This window comes from Fusarium coffeatum (assembly GCF_003316985.1).
Source record: "Fusarium coffeatum strain FIESC_28 chromosome Unknown BRIP53273_contig_81, whole genome shotgun sequence".
NCBI classification, from domain to species: domain Eukaryota; kingdom Fungi; phylum Ascomycota; class Sordariomycetes; order Hypocreales; family Nectriaceae; genus Fusarium; species Fusarium coffeatum.
In genome coordinates, this window is record NW_022157877.1 from 103,434 (window position 1) to 127,965 (window position 24,532).

At 48.9% G+C, this 24,532-nt stretch overlaps 9 protein-coding genes across 9 annotated transcripts; 4 read left to right on the forward strand and 5 right to left on the reverse strand.

Moving 5' to 3' along the window:
- Positions 1-1,029: 1,029 nt before the first annotated feature.
- On the reverse strand, positions 1,030-2,265 carry FIESC28_03892 (uncharacterized protein; the record flags this gene model as incomplete). The annotated part of the gene is made up of 1 exon (XM_031158041.1): positions 1,030-2,265. The coding sequence occupies one exon, from the start codon at positions 2,263-2,265 to the stop codon at positions 1,030-1,032; it is 1,236 nt and encodes a 411-aa protein (XP_031017900.1).
- Positions 2,266-2,802: 537 nt separating this feature from the next.
- Positions 2,803-8,715, reverse strand: FIESC28_03893 (uncharacterized protein; the record flags this gene model as incomplete). The annotated part of the gene is made up of 1 exon (XM_031158042.1): positions 2,803-8,715. One exon carries the CDS (start codon positions 8,713-8,715, stop codon positions 2,803-2,805), a length of 5,913 nt encoding a protein of 1,970 aa, XP_031017901.1.
- Positions 8,716-9,230: 515 nt separating this feature from the next.
- Positions 9,231-10,096, forward strand: FIESC28_03894 (uncharacterized protein; the record flags this gene model as incomplete). Its single annotated transcript, XM_031158043.1, has 5 exons — positions 9,231-9,251; positions 9,328-9,410; positions 9,489-9,571; positions 9,628-9,993; positions 10,056-10,096. 5 exons carry the CDS (start codon positions 9,231-9,233, stop codon positions 10,094-10,096), a joined length of 594 nt encoding a protein of 197 aa, XP_031017902.1.
- A 701-nt stretch (positions 10,097-10,797) lies between these two features.
- Positions 10,798-12,789, reverse strand: FIESC28_03895 (uncharacterized protein; the record flags this gene model as incomplete). The annotated part of the gene is made up of 1 exon (XM_031158044.1): positions 10,798-12,789. One exon carries the CDS (start codon positions 12,787-12,789, stop codon positions 10,798-10,800), a length of 1,992 nt encoding a protein of 663 aa, XP_031017903.1.
- Positions 12,790-17,059: 4,270 nt separating this feature from the next.
- FIESC28_03896 (uncharacterized protein) lies at positions 17,060-17,916 on the forward strand (the record flags this gene model as incomplete). Its single annotated transcript, XM_031158045.1, has 5 exons — positions 17,060-17,072; positions 17,255-17,270; positions 17,373-17,457; positions 17,576-17,722; positions 17,782-17,916. The coding sequence occupies 5 exons, from the start codon at positions 17,060-17,062 to the stop codon at positions 17,914-17,916; spliced, it is 396 nt and encodes a 131-aa protein (XP_031017904.1).
- A 586-nt stretch (positions 17,917-18,502) lies between these two features.
- Positions 18,503-19,225, reverse strand: FIESC28_03897 (uncharacterized protein; the record flags this gene model as incomplete). Its single annotated transcript, XM_031158046.1, has 5 exons — positions 18,503-18,799; positions 18,866-18,881; positions 18,941-18,989; positions 19,065-19,091; positions 19,198-19,225. The coding sequence occupies 5 exons, from the start codon at positions 19,223-19,225 to the stop codon at positions 18,503-18,505; spliced, it is 417 nt and encodes a 138-aa protein (XP_031017905.1).
- A 936-nt stretch (positions 19,226-20,161) lies between these two features.
- Positions 20,162-20,725, reverse strand: FIESC28_03898 (uncharacterized protein; the record flags this gene model as incomplete). The annotated part of the gene is made up of 1 exon (XM_031158047.1): positions 20,162-20,725. One exon carries the CDS (start codon positions 20,723-20,725, stop codon positions 20,162-20,164), a length of 564 nt encoding a protein of 187 aa, XP_031017906.1.
- A 303-nt stretch (positions 20,726-21,028) lies between these two features.
- FIESC28_03899 (uncharacterized protein) lies at positions 21,029-21,461 on the forward strand (the record flags this gene model as incomplete). Its single annotated transcript, XM_031158048.1, has 5 exons — positions 21,029-21,031; positions 21,091-21,147; positions 21,199-21,243; positions 21,296-21,380; positions 21,433-21,461. 5 exons carry the CDS (start codon positions 21,029-21,031, stop codon positions 21,459-21,461), a joined length of 219 nt encoding a protein of 72 aa, XP_031017907.1.
- Positions 21,462-21,984: 523 nt separating this feature from the next.
- Positions 21,985-24,390, forward strand: FIESC28_03900 (uncharacterized protein; the record flags this gene model as incomplete). Its single annotated transcript, XM_031158049.1, has 4 exons — positions 21,985-22,162; positions 22,218-22,538; positions 22,584-24,304; positions 24,361-24,390. The coding sequence occupies 4 exons, from the start codon at positions 21,985-21,987 to the stop codon at positions 24,388-24,390; spliced, it is 2,250 nt and encodes a 749-aa protein (XP_031017908.1).
- Between the last annotated feature and the right edge of the window lie 142 nt (positions 24,391-24,532).

A 24,532-nucleotide genomic window follows, 5' to 3' on the forward strand; every position in this document is an offset into this window, starting at 1 on the left:
AACAACAACAACCCTGGGCGTTGTATCAGTTGGCCAGGAGTCGAAGTCGTAGCGAGTTGGTCGTCCGGGCAGTAAGGTTCGTTGATCCCACCGTAGCCAGAGTCTGTGGAAGGGGTTGGGTTCCTGTCCTAGTCAGTTGTCGGATACATGTTAAAGCTGACGAGTAAAAGAAGATGAGCGAGTGGATAGGAGGGGAAGCGCCTAGGCTTGCTTGCTGATCAGTTATCAGGTACATGGATATATGAACGGGTGAATGGGAGCAGAGGATGAGGAAGGGCTTAGGTTCATGTCCTGATAGTTATCGGGTATAGGTTAAAACTGAGGTGATGGATGAGAGGACAGGCCAGTTTGCGGTTGGTAAGGATGTAGAGAGGAAAGAAAACAAAACAAAGGGGACGGGGCACTCGCCGTTCTTATAGATGCAATGGATGCTCTGGCAGCTATTACAGCACGATGGCAGCGCTTTCCTAAAGTTAGGGAAAACGACACATGACGCGCCAACCAGGCAGGCGGCGTCTACATCATGTATCCAAGGCAACGTCATGCGTACCTGCCTGCCTTTAAAACGGTGATGATGGAAAAGGTCAATGGACTGAGCTTAGTGTGGGAAGGTGCGTTTAATCTTGAACAACCTGTGCGATCTACCTACCACATTAAACCTGTACCAAACTGACGATGCCGCGGGAATGAAGAAGGAAGTTCCTAGATCCTTTTCGGCATGGGCCTACAGTAACAATGATGGCAGGTGTACTGCTCGGCGCAACAGACCTTAATGAGGACAATTCGCTATAGTAGGCACTATTCGTGTGGATGTCAAGCATTAGCTGTAAGAGCATGATAATCCGAGATAACCATGGACGTATATGTTGATTGCCCAAGACAGGAAGATTTGTAGAACACCAAACCACCATAAGGGATGAAATAATTTAGTTCTCTATGCAAATTTAGGATAGCTCTTAAATTTATTATTTCCGATATACTAAACATTGAGAGGATAGTAATACTGCATTCATGCGATCAAGTCGAATCTCAACCATCCTTGGCCCTTAGCTCTTTATACTCAGGGATCCTCCATGACCCTCTATCCTCTGGCAAGATAGCAAGTATCGCCTTATCAATCTTAAGCTTCGTAATCAGTCCAATGATCCAATATTGCAACTTGATCCCTAGCTCGGTCTTCGGATACGCAACTCCAGGTACGAAAGAAGGCAGTTTCTGAGACTTTTCAACAAACGGTCTCAGCGTCTCCTCATACGCCTTTAGCGCTCTGGGTATATCGTGGCTATGTCTCCCAATCTCACCACCAAGGACGCAGGCTCCTACTATGGCGAGTGTAGTTCCTACACCCGATAGGGGTGATGCTGCGTAGCCTGCGTCTCCCAATAAGACAACTCGTCCCTTAGACCATGTTTTTGTCTTGATTTGTACCACGGACTGTGCGTAAAAGTCGTCCGTCTCGTTCATCGCTTTGAGCAGTCTTGGCGCTTGCCAACCTGCATCCTTGAAGATCTCCTCAAACAGCTTCTTCTGCGCATCAACACCTTGACTCATCGCCTCCTTGAATTCTTCGAGATGAGACATGGTGAAAAGATACGCCTGACCGCTGTCCTCGGAATGCCAACGCGTTGAAATAACACGGCGGCCTGGAGCGCTATACACTGTTGCCAAGTTCTTGTCGCCTGCTTCTCTTGGAAGATTGTAGTAGCATCCATTAAGATTCAGATCGCGCACTTTAACTGCGTCTGGTTCATCTGCGAAGAGTTCCCTCCTGAGTCTTGAGCCCTGTCCGTCTGCAGCAATGACAAGATCGTAGCTTTCATCACCCCCCTCAGAGAACTTGACGTTGACCTTATCGCCAACATTCTCAAAGCTCTCAATAGACGTTCCAAAGCGATACTCGGCTTTATCCTTAGTCGCTTCATAGATAATCTTGCACAAATCCCCTCTCATCACTTCGAATTCGCTCGTGAAAGACTGCCTCCCTTTCCCCGATTCATTTTTCCCAAGCAGGGCTTTTTGTCTTCCTTGTGAGTCGACCCATTGGAGTCCATGCTCATCAACTGCGTTCTTGCGGATATCTTCTAGTATCCCCATACGCTTTGCTGCCTCAATGCCCTGTCCGCGAATGTCGATTTGTTGGCCTCCAGTTCGTAATGAGGGGAATCGTTCTATTATGGTGCAAGAATGGCCTAGACGAGAGAGCCAGAAAGCAGCGGATGGGCCGGCAATTCCACCGCCAGATATGAGGACTCGAAGTTTGGACATTTTGGCCAGGATGTATACCTGTAGGTGAATCAATGTCCACTAATTGTAATCTTATGATCATGAACTCATGAGCATGTGTGATTGAGATGTTAGTTTGTAAAAGAAAAGAGACGCTTAAAATACTAAAGGACCCTGAAATCTACAACAACTGAAGCTAATGGTGTTCCGAAAATCAGGGTCTTTGTTGACACTTGGCAGCTTTCTCATTCAAAGCTGATAACTGAACATGGATTGTGAATGTAGGTGTCATTGATTCCTGCAGTTGAAACTTATCAAAACAAGAAATAAAACGGGGACTTGCGTTGAAGCGACAGGTAAGGATTCTTAGTTCCTATACTAAGTTAAATCAGGACCTGAAGGATCTAGCGTATTTACAGAGGAAGTTCAAAACAACCCATCACAGATCCCTTTATATCGATAAAATCAAGCAGTGAATATATAGAGGCTTATGTTCTACTCTATGTATGCCACTGCGATCCTACCTAGACCAAAAATGTCCATTATAAATCCTCATAATTGAAGGCATTATGAATTGGATCAGTTTGACCCAGATGTAGCCGCCTTCTTTGACAGCACAGCATCGTCCACACTTGGCGGTGCAGGAATGTCAACACCCTCAACCCGGTACTCCAGACCAGGGTAGGCATCGCTAACAACGAGGACATCAAACTTGCGAGCCTGTCCAGCCTCGCCTGGGGGAAGCTTGATGGTTGTCTTGGCCGTAGGTTTGCTGCCAGCTTCAAGCTTGCGATTGCCGCTCGTCCAGCCTACACGCTTCACTGCGGTGACCTCGTCACGCGTCAAGTCCGCCACGATAACAAACCAAGACTCGCTCTGAGGCTTGGGGAACTTGGGGGCATAGATGCGAGCTTCACGTTCCACGATTTGGTTCAGTCGCTTCAAGTTAATCGTAATCGAGAGAGCATTAGCCTCGGCAATGGAAACCTCCACGTTAGGCAAAACCGATACTGCACGAGTGAAACGATTGTGCTGACTGGCAGGAACACCAAGCTTCTTAGCAAGCTGTAATGCCTGAGGCTTAGTCATGGCGCTGATCTTGGAAAGTGGTGTGTCGTTCTTAACGTCAGGTTCGACGTTAGGAAGAATAGAGACCGGCGCATCTGTGGGCCAACGAGCCGACTTCACAGATTGCAAAACTGCCATCATCTGCAAGCAACTCGACAGGTATCCCAACTCCGTGAGAACATCGATAGAAGCTTGAACAATACGAATAGCTTGGTCGAGCACACTGGTTTGATCACCAACATAATCAGTGATGGGAAGCTCAATTTGAGACATGTGCGCCTGGAGCAGCAGGAACGCCTTCACGTGAGGATCCCACATGGGAAGTCCAAAGGCGTGGCCAGGAAATGGCAGATTATCAGACAGTGTATTGTTGATGAGATCTTCGTTGTGGCGCACAGGAAGCTCATCGTACTCAGTAGCACGAGACATCCAAGATAGAGCATCGAGGAACGAGGCTTGGGCCTTGGCGTGCTTCACGAGGTGGCGGATTGTCTTGTGCGACAAGTAGTAGTAACTCATGATCTTGCCCAGAGGCGTGGAATCAACATCGCCGTTGGGGAAGACCTCGACACACTTGGAGTCGGCAAGCTCGTTCAATGACTTGTTGACCATCTCTATCATGTAGTCATTCGCAAGCTGCTGTGCCGCGATGCTATTGTGGTCTTCAGCTGAGATCTCTAGACCATAGTACGATGGGTTCTTGTGCAGACGTCGGAAGAAGAATGTCCATGTCAGATAGTCGAGGGCATCCTGCTTGGTAACGATGGTCTCAGCAGAGATTTCGGCACCCAAATGGTTGTCCAAGACAGTATGCAGAGAAGATTCGACAGGGAAGCCTGTATGAAGGAAGTGCTTATAGAAGTCCTTCTTGGAGTCCTTGGTGAAGATGCGAGCAACTCCTGAGTTGTCGAACTGAGGACGACCAGCTCTTCCCAGCATCTGCAGGACATCGGTCAAATCCATGTCCTTGTACGCCTCAATCTTGGCGTCGAAGAACTGAGTGCCCTTGACGACAACCAAGTGGGCAGGTAAGTTAACACCCCAAGCAAGGGTACTGGTGGCGACTAGGATCTGGATCTTGTTGTTCAAGAAGAGCTCTTCAGCAAGCTGCCTATCTGACTCGACTAGACCGGCATGATGAAGACCAATACCAAAGTTGATAGCTTCCTTCAGTGCATCGTCCTTGACACGAGCGAGGTTGAGTTGTAGGTCATCCTCATCCATGTGAAGGAAACGTCGAGGGTTATCCTCCATACCACAAAAGTTGATAAGATCCTTAGCGGTCAAACGAGTCTGTCGTCGTGAAGGCACGAAAACAATAACAGGCTTATCAGGACTGTGATTCTTGACAGCCAGGAAGGTAGGTCGGTTCATCGATTGCATCAAAGGACAGAAACCCCTGACTTCAGGGAAGCCATCAATATACAACTCAAGCGGAACAGGACGAACCGAGTGCTTGAAGTTGAAAAGGCCCTCCTTAACACCCAACCAGTTTCCAAGATCAGTCGCGTTAGCACAGGCTGTTGACATGCCCAGGAGTCGAACTGCATTCTTGGTGGAAGAAGCGATGTAGTTCATACGGGATACAATGATCTCAAGAATAGGACCACGGTCGCCGGCCAAAAGGTGGATCTCGTCAATGATGACAAGACTGACCTGTCGAACGTATCCTCTTGTCTGCCAAGAACGAGAGATACCGTCCCATTTCTCAGGGGTCGTGATGATGATATCAGCATCCTGGATAGTTCTGGTATCAGGTGTGTTGTCACCAGTCAACTCGACCAGCTTGAGACCTAAAGGTCGTGCCAACCGCACGCCCCAATCCTTAACACGCTCACGGACGAGCGCTTTCATGGGCGCAATGTAGACAACCTTTGACTTGGGTCTCTCCCGGAACGCCCACCACATAGCAAGCTCAGCAGCCACTGTCTTTCCACTACCAGTAGGTGATCCAAGGAGCACGTTGGCAGGAGTGTGGTAAAGAGTATGGAAGATCTGGGTCTGCATTGGGTTAAAGAAATCGAAGCGCTTGGCGTAAAGTTCCTCTAATGCTGGGTTCTTTAGAGCAGAGATAGGCAATGGCTGCAGGTTCAGGAGTTCAGTATAGACACTTTCTGTATCAGGGCGAATGAGATGCTGGAAAGAAACTGGAGTAACAGTTTCTGCGCCTAGCCACCTATCCGAAACGGCTCGGACGTAAATCTGACTAGGGAGAGGATCTGAAAGAGGAATTGTAAAGTTGAGCTCATGATCATCGTGTAACTTTCTCCTGTTAAGGATGAAGAACTCATGATGATATATCTCGGATGTTTCAGAATTCTCAACCCAGATGTAGAACGACTCGGAAGTTCCATGAATCTGGTCGTGCCATCGGAAGTCAGGAATAACAAAAAGCTTAATGCGTAAAACGTCTCGGTTGAGAGGTGCAATCTCAGCCTCGACATGAACGGTAGGGAAGTTGTTAAGGATCTTTGCAATATTTTTGCCGGCACCCTGGTTGTGGATTAGACCTCCGATCTCTGCAGGCTCCATGTCCTTCATTGTTTCAATAGTCAGATTCTCCTTGGTATCGAGCTGGTTAAGAACAGATTTTGCAAGGTCGAATTGATGGAGAGGGTGCTGATAAGGCCAGATGCGCTTCTCGATAGACTTTGCAAGAGTCAGTAGTACGAGGCATTGGTGACCCCATCGGCGGTTTAGGGCCAGCATAAAGAGCGCTCGACAAATACGTCCAGACTGCTGAGCGACGTAGTTCATGTCGTTGGAAAGGGCGAAGTCTTCTGGCTGAGCTTTGGAGATGTAGGATTGAAGTAGAATGTTTGTCTTGGCTTGAGGTGTGTCGATACCACCGTCAACATCGCAAGGAATGATTTCCCGTCGCAGATGGGTCAACTCCTTCTCTTCACTATCTCTAGATTGGATGTTGTCAAACTCTCCACTCATACTGATCATCTTCAGGATGTCTGCTTCAGTAGCCTGAGGCTGCATCATAGCGTTGAACACCTGAATACTTGTATGGAGGATGTAATATTGACTGGCGATTCGTCCAATATCCTTGCTTCGAAGTTCATCTGTCCTCTCGTTGTAAATGATCATCTGGCATTGCTGCAGAGTCTTGGCGGCTTGGATTGCAAGCTGTCGACGTCTTTGAACCAGGTTCGGGTCATCTCGGATTTCTGCCCATTCAATACCATAAGACATGGGGCTTCTCTGCATGCGCACAAAGAGGTAAGAGTATCCAATCCACTGAACGGCATCAGGGATGGAAGTGACAGTACCCAGAGCAATTTCGGCGTTCAGATTATCCACCAGCTTGGTAGAGAACTTGGACTCAATCGGCTGCTGCTCCGTAATAGCGGTAAGGTAATGGGTGAGCTTGTCGTGGGTTGTGCAAATCATACCAATACCGGTATCCTCGAACTGAGGACGGCCAGCACGACCGAAGATCTGAAGCACGTCTAGGATACCCAGGTCAACAAACTTACCATCCTGAGCGCTGTACACTTGGGTTCCTTTGATAACAACTGCAGCAGCGGGCAAGTTGACACCCCAAGCTAGGGTGGCGGTACAGCAAAGAACTTTCAAAACACCTTCTCCAAAGAGTCTTTCCATCAGGTTTCTGTCAGACCTGGCCATACCGGCATGGTGGACACCAATGCCCTTGGACAATAATTCGCGGATCTCCTTCGACTTGGATTGCTTAATGTCGCGGGAGGCCTGCTCAAACCCAGGATGATAAGTGGGATCGAGCAGATCTGCACACATGGCGTCGATAGCTTTCTGATGCAACATGCGTGCCGTGAGCTGCGTATCTCTTCGAGAATGAACAAACACCATGATTTGGTGATCACGCTCAAGCATTTCCTTGACCTTGTCGAATGCAACTTGGTCGAGGTTCTCTTTGGATTGTTTAGTACCTGCCTTTCCCTTGACTCCAATAAAGTGTTGCTCAAGAGGAACAGGACGGAATGATGCATCAAAGTAGAACAAGCCAGCATATTTGTTAACTTTCAAGAAATCGGCGACATCAACGTAGTTGGGCAATGTAGCACTGAGACCGACAATTCGAATGAGAGACTGTGTACTCTCAACCTGTCGCTCCGTTCGAGCCACGAGAGATTCCAGCACGGCACCTCTTTCGTCATGAAGCATATGGACTTCATCAATAATGAGAAGTCGGACCTTCTGAACAAGCTCTGTATCTCCGGTACCCTTTCGAGTAACAACGTCCCATTTCTCAGGGGTCGTCACAATGATTTGAGTCTGGATGATCTCGGACTTCGTAAGTTGCATATCTCCAGTATACTCTCGACATTTGATACCAAGCCAAGCTAGACGCTTGCCCAGCTTTTCTGTGACTTCGGCAGCAAGAGCTTTCATGGGAGCAACATAAACGATCTTGAAATCATCAGCGTTGACTGCAAACTCGGTGGCTGTCGGATTTTCGAAGGGGTTGGGCTCAACATTTTGAGCAATAGTTTGGAGAATGGTAAGCATAGCGGCGTCTGTTTTACCAGCACCAGTGGGGGCACAGATCAGCATATTCTCGGCGGTCTTGTGAGCAACGGGATAAACAAGACTCTGCATTCGGTTGAGCGTTTTGTAGCCCTTGAAAGTATTTCGGCATAGTCCGTTCAACTCGCTAATAGGAACGAGTCGCTGTCCGGGACCCAGGGCACCCTTTTTGCCAGCAGGAATGAAGTACTCCTCATATTTGTCGAACGATAACCGCTCGCTTCCAACTGGGAGACCATACTTCTTTCCGGCATAGCTCAGTGTGTTGCCAGCGCTGTAGGCTTTGTAAACGTGAGGATACTGAGGTTCTTTCGAATGGGCCGGTGCAAGCGTTGAAGACTTGTGAGCTTGGTCTTGTCGACGTAAATTCTCCTCTCTTTGAGCTTTAGTTAGGAGTCGAGGTCCGCTGGAGCTTCCTTGGCCCTGTTCGTTGACAGCGGAAACGATCTCATTCCTGTGTCCAAGGATCTCAATAATGAAATCGAGATCATCAAACCCAACCAAGTCGGTCAGCTGGATCTGCAGCTCATCATCAGAACGGCCAGAGTTGAGAACGCTCATGATCTGGCTCTCGAATACATCAGCCGAGAGATCATTCTTCGCTGCAATGGCCGAGCACTTAATCGCGAACCATTCAGCGCCGTATTCCGCCGGACCTGATCCATCGGGAGCTTCTCCATCAGCGAAGTCACTGCTCAAAGCTTCCTGGTCGTCATCGGAGATAAAGTCCCAGACATCTTGGCCGCTATTTCCACTTGAGTAGCCGCCAAATTCGTCCTCGTCAAGGTTAAGGTCATCTTCAGCCTTTCCGTTCTCTTGGGGGATTTTCAGTTTGGCGATAGCCTCTTGCATGGCCGCAAACTGCTCCCGCCACCGCGCTTCTGCAGCGCTCAGTTGTTCAGATGCCATGATGTAATCGATTTTATCTTGTTGCCTGATGGTAGACTTGTTGAATTACAGCCTGTGTTGTGCTGTGTTCTGGTGTAATAGGGTCGATATTCTGCTGCCTGTACTTGAGGTGGCAGTCAGGTCCTTTTGTCTTCAACCTTGTCCAAAGTTGCTTGTCGAGGATTGGTTCATGATGGTGGATTTGTCGTTCTTTCAAAGAGTCATACCGTGCTTCAGTAAGTGGCCAGAATAGTACCCCACTAAACAAGCCCCCGCCCAGACGCCAGTGAGTACCTACAAGCACTAAACTTCCCTAGGAACTGTCGAGACGTGGGGAACATGTGACGCCCCTAAAGTCAAGTCAAGTCAAGTCTTATGCATTTAGTACTTACGGTGACGAAGGTCTACAGCAATCAACCAACCCCAGACCGAGAGTTTCCTTTCTCCGACATCCTCAGACCTCACTCTTCCGCTACTGAAGTCGCCCTATTGCGCACCGTAACCTACCTGAAATCGCATTCCCCTCTACAGTAACCATGAAGCTGCATTACATCGGCGTACGCTATTCCCGTGCCCCTCACCGACCGATCGAAACGCTCTGTCCAGTTGGGCTAACCAAGCTGCTGCGACCAGGTCCTCCGTAACGAGAGCCAGCCGGCTCACGAGATTGTCGCTGAGAAAGAACTCAGCAGCTACTCGCGATTCACCCGTAACAAGTCAGTTTATCTCATATCGCCCCAGCCACTTCCTGTACCTGGATCGGCTCACAAGTACTGACTCGCAAACTCAAACAGCTATGGCGAGTTCATGACCCTATTCGCAAAGACCGTCGCCGAGCGCACCCGTCCCGGACAACGACAGGATGTCGAGGAGCAAGGTATACACGATCCGAACCCTTCCAGGCGTCACAAATCTCACATGCGCATTCTATAGACTACACTTTCCACGCCTACGGCCGTACTGAGGGTGTCTGCGGCATCATCATCTCCGATCACCAGTACCCTGCCCTCGTGGCTCACCAGCTTCTCAGCAAGGTCGTCGACGAGTTCCTCTCCAAGAACCCCCGCTCCAGCTGGGCAACCGGCACACCCACCCTCACCATGCCCGAGCTGAAGGAGTACCTCACCAAGTACCAAGACCCCCAGCAGGCCGACAGCATCCTCAAGATCCAGAAGGAACTCGACGAGACCAAGATTGTTCTCCACAAGACCATTGAGAGCGTGCTACAGCGTGGAGAGAAGATCGACGATCTGGTGGCCAAGAGTGACGGCCTGAGCGCCCAAAGCAAGATGTTTTACCGTACGCCACTGCTTATCCCGCATCCCCTCTCTTATCGGACCGTAACTAACCCCGTTATCTAGAGCAAGCCAAGAAGCAGAACTCATGCTGTGTTTTGATGTAATGAATCATTTCGTTTTTCCCGGCGTTGGACCTGGCTTCTTTTCTGCATATAAGGAATGTCGATAGTGAAATTGGTTACGTTATTCGTGCGGCGCAGATACTTCCAATCGTTTATTTCTCCCACCATTCATTCGCAGAGCCATGTCTTCACAGCAGCTTAGACTTATCGAGGATAGGGGAAGGAAAGTAGAGGAATCTTATCACGTGCACTACGATCGGCGGTTCAAGTTAAACAAGATGGAAATGTTGTCTTTTGATATATACAGAGTCCAGAAATTGGACGGAAGTGAAACTGCTCACTTTGTCGCCCAGTCCAAACTAAATAAAGAAAAATACAAATCAAGGAGAAAGCGCCTTTATTTTGTCACTAAGAAAAACTCCAGCCAACATGCTTTGAGGGCCAATTTGGTGTCCCGTCTTCCCATCCAATGCTTCTCTGGCGCCTTGCTGTAATACATAATACATGATGTCCAAGCATAGCCGTCTTAACGTTTTTATACAAATGAAATAGTCGATAGTCGAAGGAGGCTGTTGTTGTATCGGCAGTATGTACAGAGCGGTCCAAACCAGTTGAGACCGCTGTGACAATTGCTACCAGCGCAAAGCATTATTCAAATGGGTATTGTGTAATGTCTGTAAAGGAAAGTAAAGAAAAATAAAGGTGTGAGATAATGACGGTAAAGTTTCAATAATGAAACAATATTAAGATTCCTCGAGGATAACCATCTCGCTCTTGCGGTTCATCTGATAAGCATCAGGGGAGTAGGATAGCTCTCGTGGGTTCACCAAGACAGGGGTAGATGATTTGGTCTCAGAGAGGCGCTCGTCTTTCTCGATAGCAATATAGCTTGGCCCAGAGCTACCAGGGCTACCGTTGCGTCTGTGCCTTATGCTAGGGTTGCTCTTCAGGGGATGCAGCATCTTACGCTGCTGCTGAGAAACGCTGATCTGACGAGCAATAGAGACCTCAACAGCATTTCGTAGAGCCTCCTGGGCGTCGGCCTCAGAAGCTTGCTTCTTTGGTGAGGCCAGGGATGAAGTAGGAGAGAACCGTCTCGAAGTCTCGGCTTTGGAGGATGTGACAGAAGCTGGGGGTGAGGCCATGTGCGAAGGAGAGTGGTTCCGTCTCTTGGCAACACCGATGTCCTTTTCATCGTCTGTATGTTCGGGAGACGCTGGCAGGGCTCCAGAACCAGGAGTGTAAGGAGAGTTCTGCTTAGAGAACTTCTCAGGTGACATGGTTGCCCTCGGCGGCGAAGGGTGTATCTTGGGGATGAGACTAATCCTTTCTGGTGCCGCACCACTGGGACGCCTATTGAACTTGGAAACCAGAACAGGCTGGTAGTGGGTTGCTTGCTGGGCAAACTTTTCGTGTGGTGATGCTGATGAGGGTGGGAGCTGAACGATCTGAGCCTTGGCTTCGTGGGTCAAGATCTCCGGTGTTGACACGAAGCTAGGAGAGTCGTAAGGAACGGGATTTGTGTTGGCACGGAAGCGAGGTGAAGGTAGTGGCTTCGAAGTATCTGCGTTGGGCTCGAAACTAGGCGATGGCTGTGGCGATGTTGCTCTCCTGGTACGTTGATATCCACCTCTGTTTTCGGCGATGGCATCCTTGACTGTCTTGAGATTATCAAGGTTCGCTTGTCGTCGAGCAAGGAGGGAGGACGAAGAACCCTGCTGCTGAGGCTGCAATACGCTGTTGAACATAACACTATATCGGTCCATCTTAATGCTAGGGATCTCGACGTCGAGGAGTGCGCGAGGAATCGCAGGCATCGGTGGAGGTGAAGATGGTGGCACAGGTGTCCTTTCCGCTCTCTTCTTCTTCGAGTCTCCCCGAAGGCCTCTCAGTGTCATCTTGCGAGCCATCCCTCCAGATCCGGGCTCCTTTGATGCCTTGATCGGGGTAGTAGCCTTCTCCTTTCCAGCTTTGGACGGTGAAGTGACGGTCTCGCTTGGTGTTTGAACGGACAGCGGTGATTCTCCAGCTAGTTCCAGTGGTTCGGATATAGTTAGTCTTGGCTCAGTGTGAGCTCGAAGGACGATAGGTTTGTGTTTTGGTGCTCTTCGTGAGCTTGGGTCTTCTGATGGGATGGCAGACGAAGCTAATGATACGCTGGAAGCGTTGCTATCTGTCAAAGATCGCTGAGGCTTTTCCGGTCTGGTTGATCGTTTTGACTTTGATCGGAAGATGCCCCATTTACGAGGCTTCTCCTCAACAGGTTCTTGCGTAGACTGAGGCTCGGGTTCTTGTGTGTCAACAGCAGCACTCATAGCTCTGTTCCGTGGGTTCCAGGGCGCCGGTGTGAAATCTCCCATCTGCGTTGGACTTCCTATGGCCATACCGACAGCAATTACTCCAACTTCTCCAGAATCTCCCATAGAATCCGGGGTTGAAGTTCGCACCAGAGTCGTTCTCGGCTGTGATGAGGTACGCGGACTGAGTTCGGGAGATGGAGGTCGGCCATGGATCGGGATATGAAACGCTGTTACGTTTGTGCTCGACTTTGAGCTTTTTAGAATGAGAGCAAGGTCGTCTCTGGAAACACGCTTGTTGTCGAAGGAATGGTTAAAGAGTGACTTGGTATCTGACCGGTCGGCGGTGAAGCTTCCTCTGCGTGGCTGTATGCGTCGATGGGAAGCGGAGGCCGCTGACACAGTAGCGGCCCTCGAGAGATTTGTAGCATTAGCCATAACTGAAGCAATGCGTCCCCGTCTTCGATTATGCGATCTGAAGTGATGTGATGCGAAGGGGGTGTCCCTCTATGGAGGCTAAGAGAAATGGACCGACTGTTGAGAATAGATTGATTCAGAGTTGAAGGAATGAGTGTATCAGATCCAGAGAAGACAGAGGAGCGCGGGGGAGATCTTTGCTTGGCTTAAGAGAAAGAGCATGAGCATGAAGAAGACGTCTTTGTTTTGACAGATGGTCCCCTGTATCGAACAGGGTCTGACACAGAAGATGGTTCACCAAAGAGCAAGTATTATCGCAATTCAGGGACCAGGATCCTCTTTAAAAGAAGCCTGGACTGTGATGCATAGGATGCCCGGGTACTACTCTATGTACTTTACAGTAGGCTAAGCATGCTGGGCATGCTTTGAACAAGAGGCGAACCCTCGTCTCACAGGGACCACCCCGCCTTTCATGAGGAGCCTATAGTATGAAGCCGTTGATGAGAATCGAGACGAATGCGGACAAACGGCCGGTAACAAGCAGGGAAACGGAGCCAAGATGACGATGCAGTTGCAAGGATGGGATGCTGTAAGCGCAAGAGGCAATTTCCATGTTGAAAAGCCGATCCCCGGATTGGCGAGTGAGTTAAGCAAGCAGAGAGCCAGCCAAAGGACTATACTCCAGACTGAAGGAGAGAGCTCATTTCAGGACCTAGACCATGGTCTTGGGAAACAGGCTAAAGATGCACTGGCATTGGTCGCATGTTTGAGGTTGATGGGACAAGGACCAGAGTCTGGCGGCAGCAGTACATTAGAAATCTTTAACAACAAATGGATCCCTGAATCATCCCCATCGATGAGCGAGCAATCAGCAGCCCAAAGCAAGGGCGAAACGACCGCTTACTAGGGGGGTCCCCTGTCTAGAGAATGTCGATTAGTGGAGTATTGTATGCGTCGTGTGTCAGTGATCCAACCTGACCTATCCAATCGACTCTGTACCTGAAAGGTTTATTTAAATTCGATCAATGCTTATAGAAGCCAAACAGTTAATATGAGTGGGAGGCAGTCAATGTTCCACTGCTTGTGGCGCTTCTTTAGAAACGAGCCGCCGCCGCAATCACCCGCAATATTAGTCCGAGTTCCTATCAATAGAACAGAAGCCGTTCATTCTATGTCTCATTCTAAATCGGCCACCGCGGCAATCTATCGCGGTTACCAGGATGTCTCTCGATGGGTAACGGTCAGCGCTGATCCCGAAGATGCCCTACTGTATGTACGGATACACCCACGGACTTGCAACCCAGCTTGGCAGTTGTACTGTGGTCTATCCAGGTTTCTCTTTGTCTCGTCTCTCTCTTTCTGACAATATCAACATGAGCCCCCCGATTCATGTAAATGATCCTTCGTCTTGAATCATGGTCAGCTGTTATAAATCCATGACTGACTGGACCATCCCTGCCTCAGTTCATCGTCTAAATTCACACGATGACACTCTCTACAAGACGTTGTAACCTTGCTTCCAACCGACATGACAACACTGGGTACAGGGTCTCACTCGCTGTCGTGCTGTGTAATTGATCTCATTTACTGCGCCGTATTCCTTTACGAGTACAGTAACACTTGCACTCGGCTGCATTGCATGATGATGTTAAATGCAGTAGGTCCTCCTCCTACAGGGCCTACAGGGCATGTGTTGTGTCTCCAGTGGCTGGTCTCTTTGAAATTAGAGGAACAGCGCGTCAAACGTACCCACCCGGTCTGTCACAGCCTTGTATGAAACACCCGCACTTTAGAAGTTCAGACGTCTGCAGACAAGCAGCAAGCAATCAACCCAACGCATGCACGAGTCCAAATCAGGAACGGAAGACCAAAGCCACAAGTGACAAAAAGATTTCAGTGGCGTCGGGTCGATCTTCTAGAAACTCTCAGCTGACGAGCACGGAACTTGAAGTCGTCTGAGTCCTATCCTTCTTCATCTCACTTCCAAACCAAGCCAAGCACCTAAGCTTCAGCTCGTCTACACCGAACTCAACTCACTGACCATTCAATTTAGGGCTGGACTGTTGCCGAGCTGGACCCGGGATCATTCGCCTAATGGGGGATATCCGGGATATACGGATACTGTTACGGTCTAATCAGATCACTTGCTCTACTATCAAATAACGAATAATCACACCGTACCTACGGATGCTTATACCAGTCGGGGGATCCCACTGCAGGGAGAGCGAATTTCTTTAACTCAACCATAAAAAAAAAACCTCAGGGGCTCTTCATCCATTCAACTCGTCGTTTCACATCATGACAAGGGTATTCGTCAACTTCGTCTCAGATTGCCAATTTCCATTTTACAGCACCAACAGCACGGGCCAAAAAAGCAACTGAGCTCACATACCCTAGACAAAGTTAATATGCAGCCTTGGAAGAAGGCTCCCCTTCTCTCTCCCTCGTTGCATCCGCGTGTGTTCCTCATGTCCACTTCAACATCCCATTTCAGAGTCAGAGTCACATTCACGATATGAAGACTAAAACGGGCACTAGGCTTTACACAGGAGAGTCCCGAATGCCGCCTCACTCTGGGCAACACCCGAGCCCCCCGAAGTTATCGGCAATGCTATAGCCTATTGCTCTTAATAACGATCTTAAGACTTGAAACGTCAGGGATCAATGTGGTATTCATGGCTTGAATATCTCCCGAGGGCTTTTGCTGCGGACCCGTTCAGCCTCCAGTCAACTGGTCAAGCAAAAGCAAAGTGCGGCTGTCAATAATTAACCAATTCTGGGCCTGTACTTGACTAGAGGACGCTGTCTTCTCTTTCGATATTGACATAGCTTCTATCGGATACATTGTGAGAACCTAAAATCCTCTGACTGGAGACGGGTTCTCATGCTAATGCTAGAACACACGACTTGACCATCATGGTGTCCGCGGGAGGGCGTGTATACTTAAGAGGAGTAGGCACGTTCATCTTCCACATTGACGACTATAGTATAGTTGTGTTGACTATATGTTATATATCCGGTGAGTATGCAATGTATATCCGTTAGAGATACAACATTCCACCGTCAGTGACTGTTTACTATGTATGTTCACCTGCTACAAACGCAGCTTAGTTCCGTTGAGTATAGTTACATATTAAGACCCCAATCCCCACTTGTGTTCAAGGCGAGATTTGTTCAGATACTAAGTCGAGCGAGTGCATGCAGGAACTGTTGTGTAAAATTGGGTAAACGTGTGATAAGGGTCTAATTGTGTTTTGGATATGGACATTCCGTTGTTGGACTAAGCGAAGAGTCTACATAGTAGTTTCAGGTGCCCGATTCATCTCAGTTAGTTTATATGCAGTTAAAAATATCACAATCGAGATGATATCGAAATCGAAAGTCGATGATCTGGAGATCAGGGTATGAGCTCCTTGAACTAACACACACTAACAACGCCAGCTCATGACAACGCATGGAGGGTATTGATCACTCAAGCAAGGTACGCCCACTCGTTTGTTCAAACTACAGATGACTATCGTCCAATTTGAATTGTGGAATCAAGTTTGGAGAGACCTGAGTCATGATGGATGTTTGTTTCCCAGGAGACCTCGGTTCTGACTGAAGCGAACAAGACGCTATCACCACTTGAATCTCAACATGCGGTCAACCATTCGTTAAAGATTCTTGGCGGATATTGCCGTTCCTAAAGCGGGCCGCCTGAACATCCCGTAGCTCTAACGCCAGTCGAGTGAGCTGGTCAACCACGTCAGAATCATCCAAGTGACGTTGAAGTAGAAGCTTATTCATTGCTTCTAGGTATAGGTTAAGCAGAAGCTCAGTTGAGCCTCAATCTGCAACCCGATACGTCAGCGAATTATGCATTGCATATCTGCAATAATCGTCACCAAGCAAGTAATACCGAAATGCAGCGACAACAGCACAAGAAGAAAAAATGCGTGACATGGGGAACCGTTGATCATGCCGACCGACATATCCAAGAACCGTTGGGCTTGAAGTATAGTGTACAAGGTTCCACTACTAGCGAACCGTCACCGACTCAAGTATCCAATACTCATTGGACAGCACTGGAGCTTGACAGCAAATTTTGGCGGGGCCTGGGAGGGACTGAAGCGGCGCCTGGAGGGGCAAAGCTCCAAAAGAATCACCAGTTGATAACCTCCCCCGCCAAAACAAACCTCACCTACCTTTAACCTGACCTAACCTAACCTTACCTCACCTCTAAACTTTTGCAACCTTTGTCCTAACAAACTCACTTCTATACCCTCACTCACATCACATCACATTCATCATGTCGTGGCAAGGTCAGTACTAACTCTGTCTCATCCAAATTACTGCTATCATGTCACTCATTTTCCCCTACCCCTCCTCGCCCCTCCATGAACCGTCTCGGTCATGTTCCTCATCACCGCCTCCAAATCACTCTTTTCCTCAAACTCCAAGTTGAAGCTCGATGAACAAGAAAACTGACATGATACCGATATAGCATACATCGATTCAAGGTACATACTTCCAATATCCCGCAACCACGAATAAACACCAGCCGTGGTCCCTCTCCGTCGGCGCGAATACCGAGCGAATGCTGACAATTCTTCTCACAACAGCCTCGTCGGCAGCGGTCACATCGACAAGGGTGCCATTATCAGCGTTGCTGGCGACAGCGCCTGGGCTGCTTCTCCCGATCTCCAGGTACATAAGAATAACCCTCTTCTCACCGACACAAACCTCGCCGAAGCGACGGACAACCCCTGCGTTCAATGACTGAATAGATGGACATCCATGGCTGACTCTTGCGACCCCACTACAGCTCAAGCCCGAGGAGATGAAGGCCATCTCCGATATCGTTAGCGGTAACTCGGCCGCCAAGGACAAGGCTTTCGCTGAAGGTCTCTACATTGCTGGTGAACGATATGTTATGGCCCGAGCTGAGGACCGAAGCATCTACGCCCGATCCGTACGATATCCCATTTTACGATCTTCCCCCCTCGTCACATGCCACTAACGCAACAACAGGGCCGTCTCGGTGTCGCTATCGCAAAGACCACCCAGGCCATCGTCGTCGGCCACCACGGCGAGGCCCAGGTCGCTGGTAACGCCTCCTCCACCGTCGAGGGTCTTGCCGACTACCTCATCAAGTCCGGTTACTAGATATTCGGTGTGTGTAAGGCAAGACAAGGCAAAGGAATTTTGGGCGGAATTATCTGTGAGAAGCGTCATGAAAAACACTGTTTATCCGTAGAACGGATTAGTCAACGCAGCTGTAACGAGCTTATGCTAAGAGGAGCGCCTCTGTTTTTAGAACATTGGACTTGGGCTTTGAGCTTGAGTGTGGGTGTATGTACCTCGAGGAAGACATTTTCTTGACCAGAAATCGGTCAACAGAGTTTGTTTCTACACGATTCTGCATATAGGCAATCCGAGTGCTCTCCAGACCCATCTCCTATGTCACACTTGAGAAAAACACAATCTTGAATGTCATCCGACTCGACTTTTCATTACAGCTGACTATACTCATTATACGCCGTTCTCGTCCCATGAGGTACAATGTTTTTGTCCATCCAAATGTCGTGGTAATCTTCATGTCATTAACGCCTATTCCAAAGCCACTAGGCCTCTAAACTTCGCCCAAGTCTTACCAGAAGTTGTAGCGGTTGACTCTTGTACACGTGATGTAGCCTCTCTCGTTCGAACAGCTCCGACTATCAGGTCTCTTGGAACTCTATGTTCCGACCATCTAGACAGGGAGCTCGGCGTTTCGTCTTCCAAGGCCTATTCTGTCGACGACCATGCCAATGTACGGTCCTACGACAGGCAAGCCTCGCGCGAAGCCGGCGATGGTCCCTAAGAAGTCTCCAAACAGAATAACTATGCCGTATGCTTCCACAAGGAACCCGATGAAGGTCCATTTCATGAAGATAAGGATCAAGCCTAGGAAGAACGCCGCCGTACCCTTTGCTTTCTGTTTGCGCGCGAAGAAGAGAAGCGTCTTTTGAGGTCCGATGATGATCGTCAAGCCGATGAGGAAAAGGATCTATTCGATCGAGTCGTGTTAGCAATCGTCGGTTCGGTGGGATGAAAGGAGCAGAGGTCGTCATACGTTTCCCATAGCAAGCCTGGAAAGCAAGTTAGTATAAAATCGCAAGCATGGGAGACTGTAGAGGCAGATACTAACATGGATCGATCAAAGAAGAGCATGACACCTCCTATCAGGAAGAAGCCTCCTACGAAGCCGTCAGTTTCTCAAGTGCATGATGCGCCATGCCCAAAGAGCAAGCGATGCGCAAGTCCAAACATACCGCCGGAGCAAAAGACAACTCCAATTTCTATCGAGAACAGTCAGCTTCTGTGTATATCGTCCATTATATCCATCGAATTATAGCTTCATCATGGACGTATCGCAGCTCAACTGCAGGGGTAAGCTAAGCATACTTTGGGTATCCGTCAACCACATCGACATCTTGGCGGTTTGGTAGGTGTATAGATAGAATCGTTATTCGAACAGACGTGCTGTATTTCGGATTGTCGATGGTAAGAGCGTAAACTGGCGGAGTTCAATTGGTATAGATAAGGCTTGCAGGGAGAAACAAGAGAGGCCAAAGTACTCGAATGAATGTTGCCTTTTTTCGTCACCAGCTCCCTTGGAGGATACAGGACACGTTCCAGGGGTTTACATGGTGTAAACGGCGATTGACAGGGCTGTACCAAAGAGGGCTTAGGTGATGTTGAGAGCTGTCGCGTGCCTCATTGGCTGCTCTGGACCAAAGTGGGTGGACGTGGGTTGACTTGAAATTTTGCTGCGGTACCGACTTTGAGAGACTTGCATCTTTCTTCATCACACTTTTGAGTTGGTCAACGACTTAGGATCAACGGTTCTGACTCTTAAGCATTCCAATATGAGTGCTGAACTGAGTTAAGACACCGTTTAGCAACGTTCTATCGTCCGATACTTGCCAAGTGGCACAACGCGTTGAGGACATAATATTCATGTTTGGTTCAGTCTATCAAACAGCTTGCTATACACATATCTCGACAGATCGCATCTGTCCCTGCCGCGACGGCCGGCGGCGTTCTTCGCCCTGGCAACTGAGATACGTTTCTCCTCCATACGTTCTCGGTAGTCTGTCGAACTTAGGCAGAGAACAAAGCTTACGCATGATCACGATTAAGCCGGAGCGTCAATTGCCATCCCTTAGCTGAAAGGCTTCGGGTGCATAGTTGGGGCTTGACTTTGTTGGTCGAACACTTCCATTCTTTTGAGTGGTATCTTTTGTATAACTTGCATGTGCCTGGTAACTCCGTAACAAAGTTGAAGGTGAAGCTATCTCGCCTGCTTCCTGAATTTTATAGTTTTCATCATCTCATCAAATGGGTATATCCTGCTTAAAATCCACGCTCATTTGAGGACCGTGTGAGCACCACGAGCCTCGAGAATCTGCTCGGTAGCGCTTTGAGGTAGTGTTCTAATCAAACCAAACACCTCCTTGTTGTGGTAGCGTAGCCGTGTCTTGGGATCCATATACGGTGCAGGTAAACCCGTCACGTCACAGTAGTGCTTGTTATGCGCAAGTGATGGCGCAGACTCGATGTTCGTGTATGTAGCAGTGGGCGCTGAAGGGCCACCCGGCTTGAGACTCTTCTCGAGTACAAGCTTGGACAGACTTCGCGATGCTTGCGCCAGATTTGGGGGCTCCTTGCCGCTCTCTGTGGCAGGCGTGCTGGTACCGCTAGTTGATAGTCCATCGTTGTCGGCAGGGGTGGCGATACCGCTCGCATCCATTGGTGTGCCTAGAGCTGAAGCTTCTCTTCGCGAGGCATCACCGACGATGGCCTTCAAATTCTTGTTTCGGCGCTGGTTTGGCTTCCATGATGGGCTACGGAAGTTCTTGTGGATGGAGTGGATGTCGAGCTTTTCTATAAGCTGTTGATGGGCGATCTGCGCCTCAGTTGGAGCGGCCATCGTTTTTGTTTTGTGTATTATCTGGCGGGTAGAGAGAAATTCGCCGTATTTGGATTTGTGGTTTTGATTGCTTTGCGACTTTTGCTTAGGGATAGAATGGTCAATAGTCCAGAGCACTGCGCCTGGTGTCACAAGCTATGAGCTTATCGCGTTGGAGTGAATTCTGCCGCGATTCACCGCGTTCCTGATACTGTAGCTGGGGAATGCTTCATGGCCCAAGTGGGCATAAAGTAAACACAGGACTCCACTACAGGTTGTCATATTCACCATATTATCACGAAGGAACCTTATCAAGCAGCTGAAATGGTAGGGAGAATATGAGAAACTGTCGAATACTTATAGTACCCGATCTAACTTGCCTGTAGGAGAGCCCTCACGAGCACCAGCAGAACCTCCTGCTCTCACGTATCATTACCAACGTGGTATGTCTAACTGACGTGAAGCATGTCATTAAAGACACTAACAATACGCAGGAGAAGCTTAACGAAGCCGTTGTTGTGATGAACAAAAGTCTTCAAGTATGTCAATCCGTCTTCTTATGCTTGATAGTAAACTCATAAACCGCCCCAGGACATCAACATCCAGAACATGAACGTCGAGCTAGTTGCCCAGATGTTCAAGAACTACCAATCAAATGTCTTATTCCACTTGGAAGGTAAGCTTCGGATTCGATGGTTTTATATAGCGATGCTGATATTTGCCGATAGCTACGGACAACTTGAAGCCTCCCAGCTAAGCACTTGTAAGAATGCTTGTGATTGAAGCTTAGTTACATTTGTACTGCGCGCATGATTTTACATGAATTGATGACTTGGTGGTATCTCATACATAGAGACTTGGACGGCAACCCTGAATGAATTTATTTTGAACCATATCATTGAAGTCCCTTTATGTGCTGTTATGACGGAGCTTTCATATAGAAAGACTGTCTCTGATCCATATCGCAACTAAATTCGAAGGGCTCATCGAAATATCTGGGAATCTCTTGGTGACAGTTGAATGCTTCACATATGGGTTACTCCCTGTACTGTATTATTGCGCCAAAGTGGATCCCTGTTGTTGTATGTGACGGCCTTCGATCAGCCTTGTAGCCTCGTACAGTACATTCTCAACCTTTCAACAGCTAAGCCCAATCACTTGCGCCGACGACAATTGGCCAACAGAGCCAGGCGCCGATCTGAACTGTCTTTTCTTTTTTCTCCTACCATGATTTCTGGCCTTTGCACTTAATCTACATCTTACCATCCTCCAACGCAACCATGGCTCCCTCGGCCGTCGACCAACCCGCCATCAAGGCGCCCGAAGTGAAGACATACCCTCCCGCCAAGATCTTTCCTGTCAAGGAGACGCGCTTCGAGAACTTTATAGAGCCATCAACGGATGGAAGAGAACGCGCACTGAAGCAAACCGAAAGCTCAGCTATCGTTATTGACAATGGTGAGCTCGAGCGCAAGGGGCTTGCGACAACCATGAATTAACAGCTATTCCACAGGATCTTCAACCGTACGCGCCGGCTGGTCGTTCGAGTCGAAGCCGAGATTCAGCATACCCCCCATCATGGCTAAGTACCGCGATCGAAAATTGGGCAAGACTTTCTCTTTTGCTGGATCCGACTGTTACGCCGACACAACCGCGCGCGGCCATATCAGAAGCGCCTTCGAAGCCGGAACAGGAATTGTCAGCAACTGGGATGTGATGGAACATGTGTTGGACTACATCTTTCTAAAGCTGGGCATGAACGATGCGGATGGCGCTATCGAAGTTCCTATTGTCATGACAGAGGCTGTTGCCAATTTGCCATACTCAAGGAAATGTGGGTGAAATGCTATACTTGCGAAAGCCTGGACTAACTTTTTAGCCATGACTGAGATTATCTTCGAATGTTACGGTGCGCCTTCTCTGGCTTACGGAATCGATTCCCTCTTTTCATATAGACACAACAAGGGCAAGACTGGTCTCGTGGTCTCTTCATCTTACACATCAACACACGTTATCCCTGTGTATAACAACAAGGCCCTACTCGGCCAAGCCACGCGACTGAACTGGGGAGGTTATCACAATGCCGAGTATCTTCTCAAGCTACTTCGACTCAAATACCCTGCCTTCACTGGCAAGACTAACGTGTCGCAAGCCGAGCACATGCTCCGCGATCATGGCTACGTATCCCAGAGTTACGACGAAGAACTCGCCAGCTACCTTGAGTGGAAGGACCTGGAGGATCGAGATATCGTTGTGCAATACCCATACACAGAAGTTGTGGTTGAGCAGAAGACTGAGGAAGAGCTGGCTAAAATTGCAGAGCGCAAGAAGGAGAGTGGGCGAAGGCTGCAACAACAAGCGGCCAAGATGCGCCTGGAGAAGCTCATGAAAAAGGAGCAGGATCTGGAGTACTACAAGAACCTTCAAAGGAACATTACGGATGTGACGAAGAAGGAACTCAGACGCCAACTCGACAGCAACGACATTAAGGACGAGAACCAGCTGGAGAAGATCATCAAGGATCTAGAAAAGGCCGTCAGGAAGGCTCGAACAAAGGATGTTGGCGGTGACCCCGAGGAGGAACAAGAGCAGCCCAATTTTGATCTCCTCGACATCCCTGATGATCAGCTTGATGACGCCCAGATAAAACAGAAGCGTCAGCAACGTTTGCTTAAATCAAACCATGAAGCTCGAGCGCGCGCAAAGGCCGAGAAGGAGGCCGAAAAGGCACGCGTTGTCGAGGAAGAACGTGCCGACACCGAGCGAAGAGAGAATGACCTCGAGAACTGGCTTGAGGAGAAGCGCCAGCGAAGAGCCGAGACACTACAAAAGATGAAAGAGCGTGAGCGCCTAAAGCAGGATCTAGGCAACCGAAAATCCCTTGCTTCGCAGATCCGCATGAAGAGCATCGCCAACTTGGCCTCGGACAACCCAACCAAGAAGCGACGCCGTGGTGGTGACGACGATAATTTCGGTGCAGATGATGACGACTGGGGTGTTTATCGCCAGATTGCCGTGGGCGACAACAGTGATGATGAGCATGAGGAGGAAGATCTTAACTCAACACTCAAGTCTCTAGAGCAAGACCTATTGCGCTATGATCCTGACTTCGATTACGAGAATACTCACGAAGCTCAGTCTGACTGGTCCAAATCTCTACTGCACGCCTTCGCGCGAGGTCCCCGACCCTTTGATCCCTCTTCACAGGCTGAGCTCAACCAGATCCACCTCAACGTTGAGCGCATTCGTGTCCCCGAAGTTGTTTTCCGCCCCTCGATTGCCGGTGTGGACCAGTCGGGAATTGTCGAGATTGCTGGTGATATTCTCAACCAACGATTGGGCAACATTCCCAACCGCGATGATTTCCTTCGTGATGTATTCTTGACTGGTGGAAACACGCTGTTCAAGAACTTTGACGACCGCATTCGCGACGGTCTCCGCGCTCTTCTTCCTGCCGATTCACCATTGAATGTGCGTCGTGCGGAAGATGCCCTACTGGATGCTTGGAAGGGTGCCGCGGGCTGGGTTGGAACACCTGCTTGGAAGACGGCAAAGATCTCGAGAGAGGAATACCAAGAAAAGGGACCGGAGTATATCAAGGTGAGTTTCCCCCGAATCAACATCGATGTCCCAGTCTTGCTAACAGCTTATAACAGGAACACGACATGGGTAATTCTTATGCGTAGATTGTATAGTGATAGGGAGACACGGAGTCAAAAGCGGGTGGATTCACGTACGGTAGATTGGGATTCTTTAGTTTATATGTTGTATCAATCCATGAATACCTTTTTATTATAGAAGAATGCACTTCAGACATTTGGGATGCCA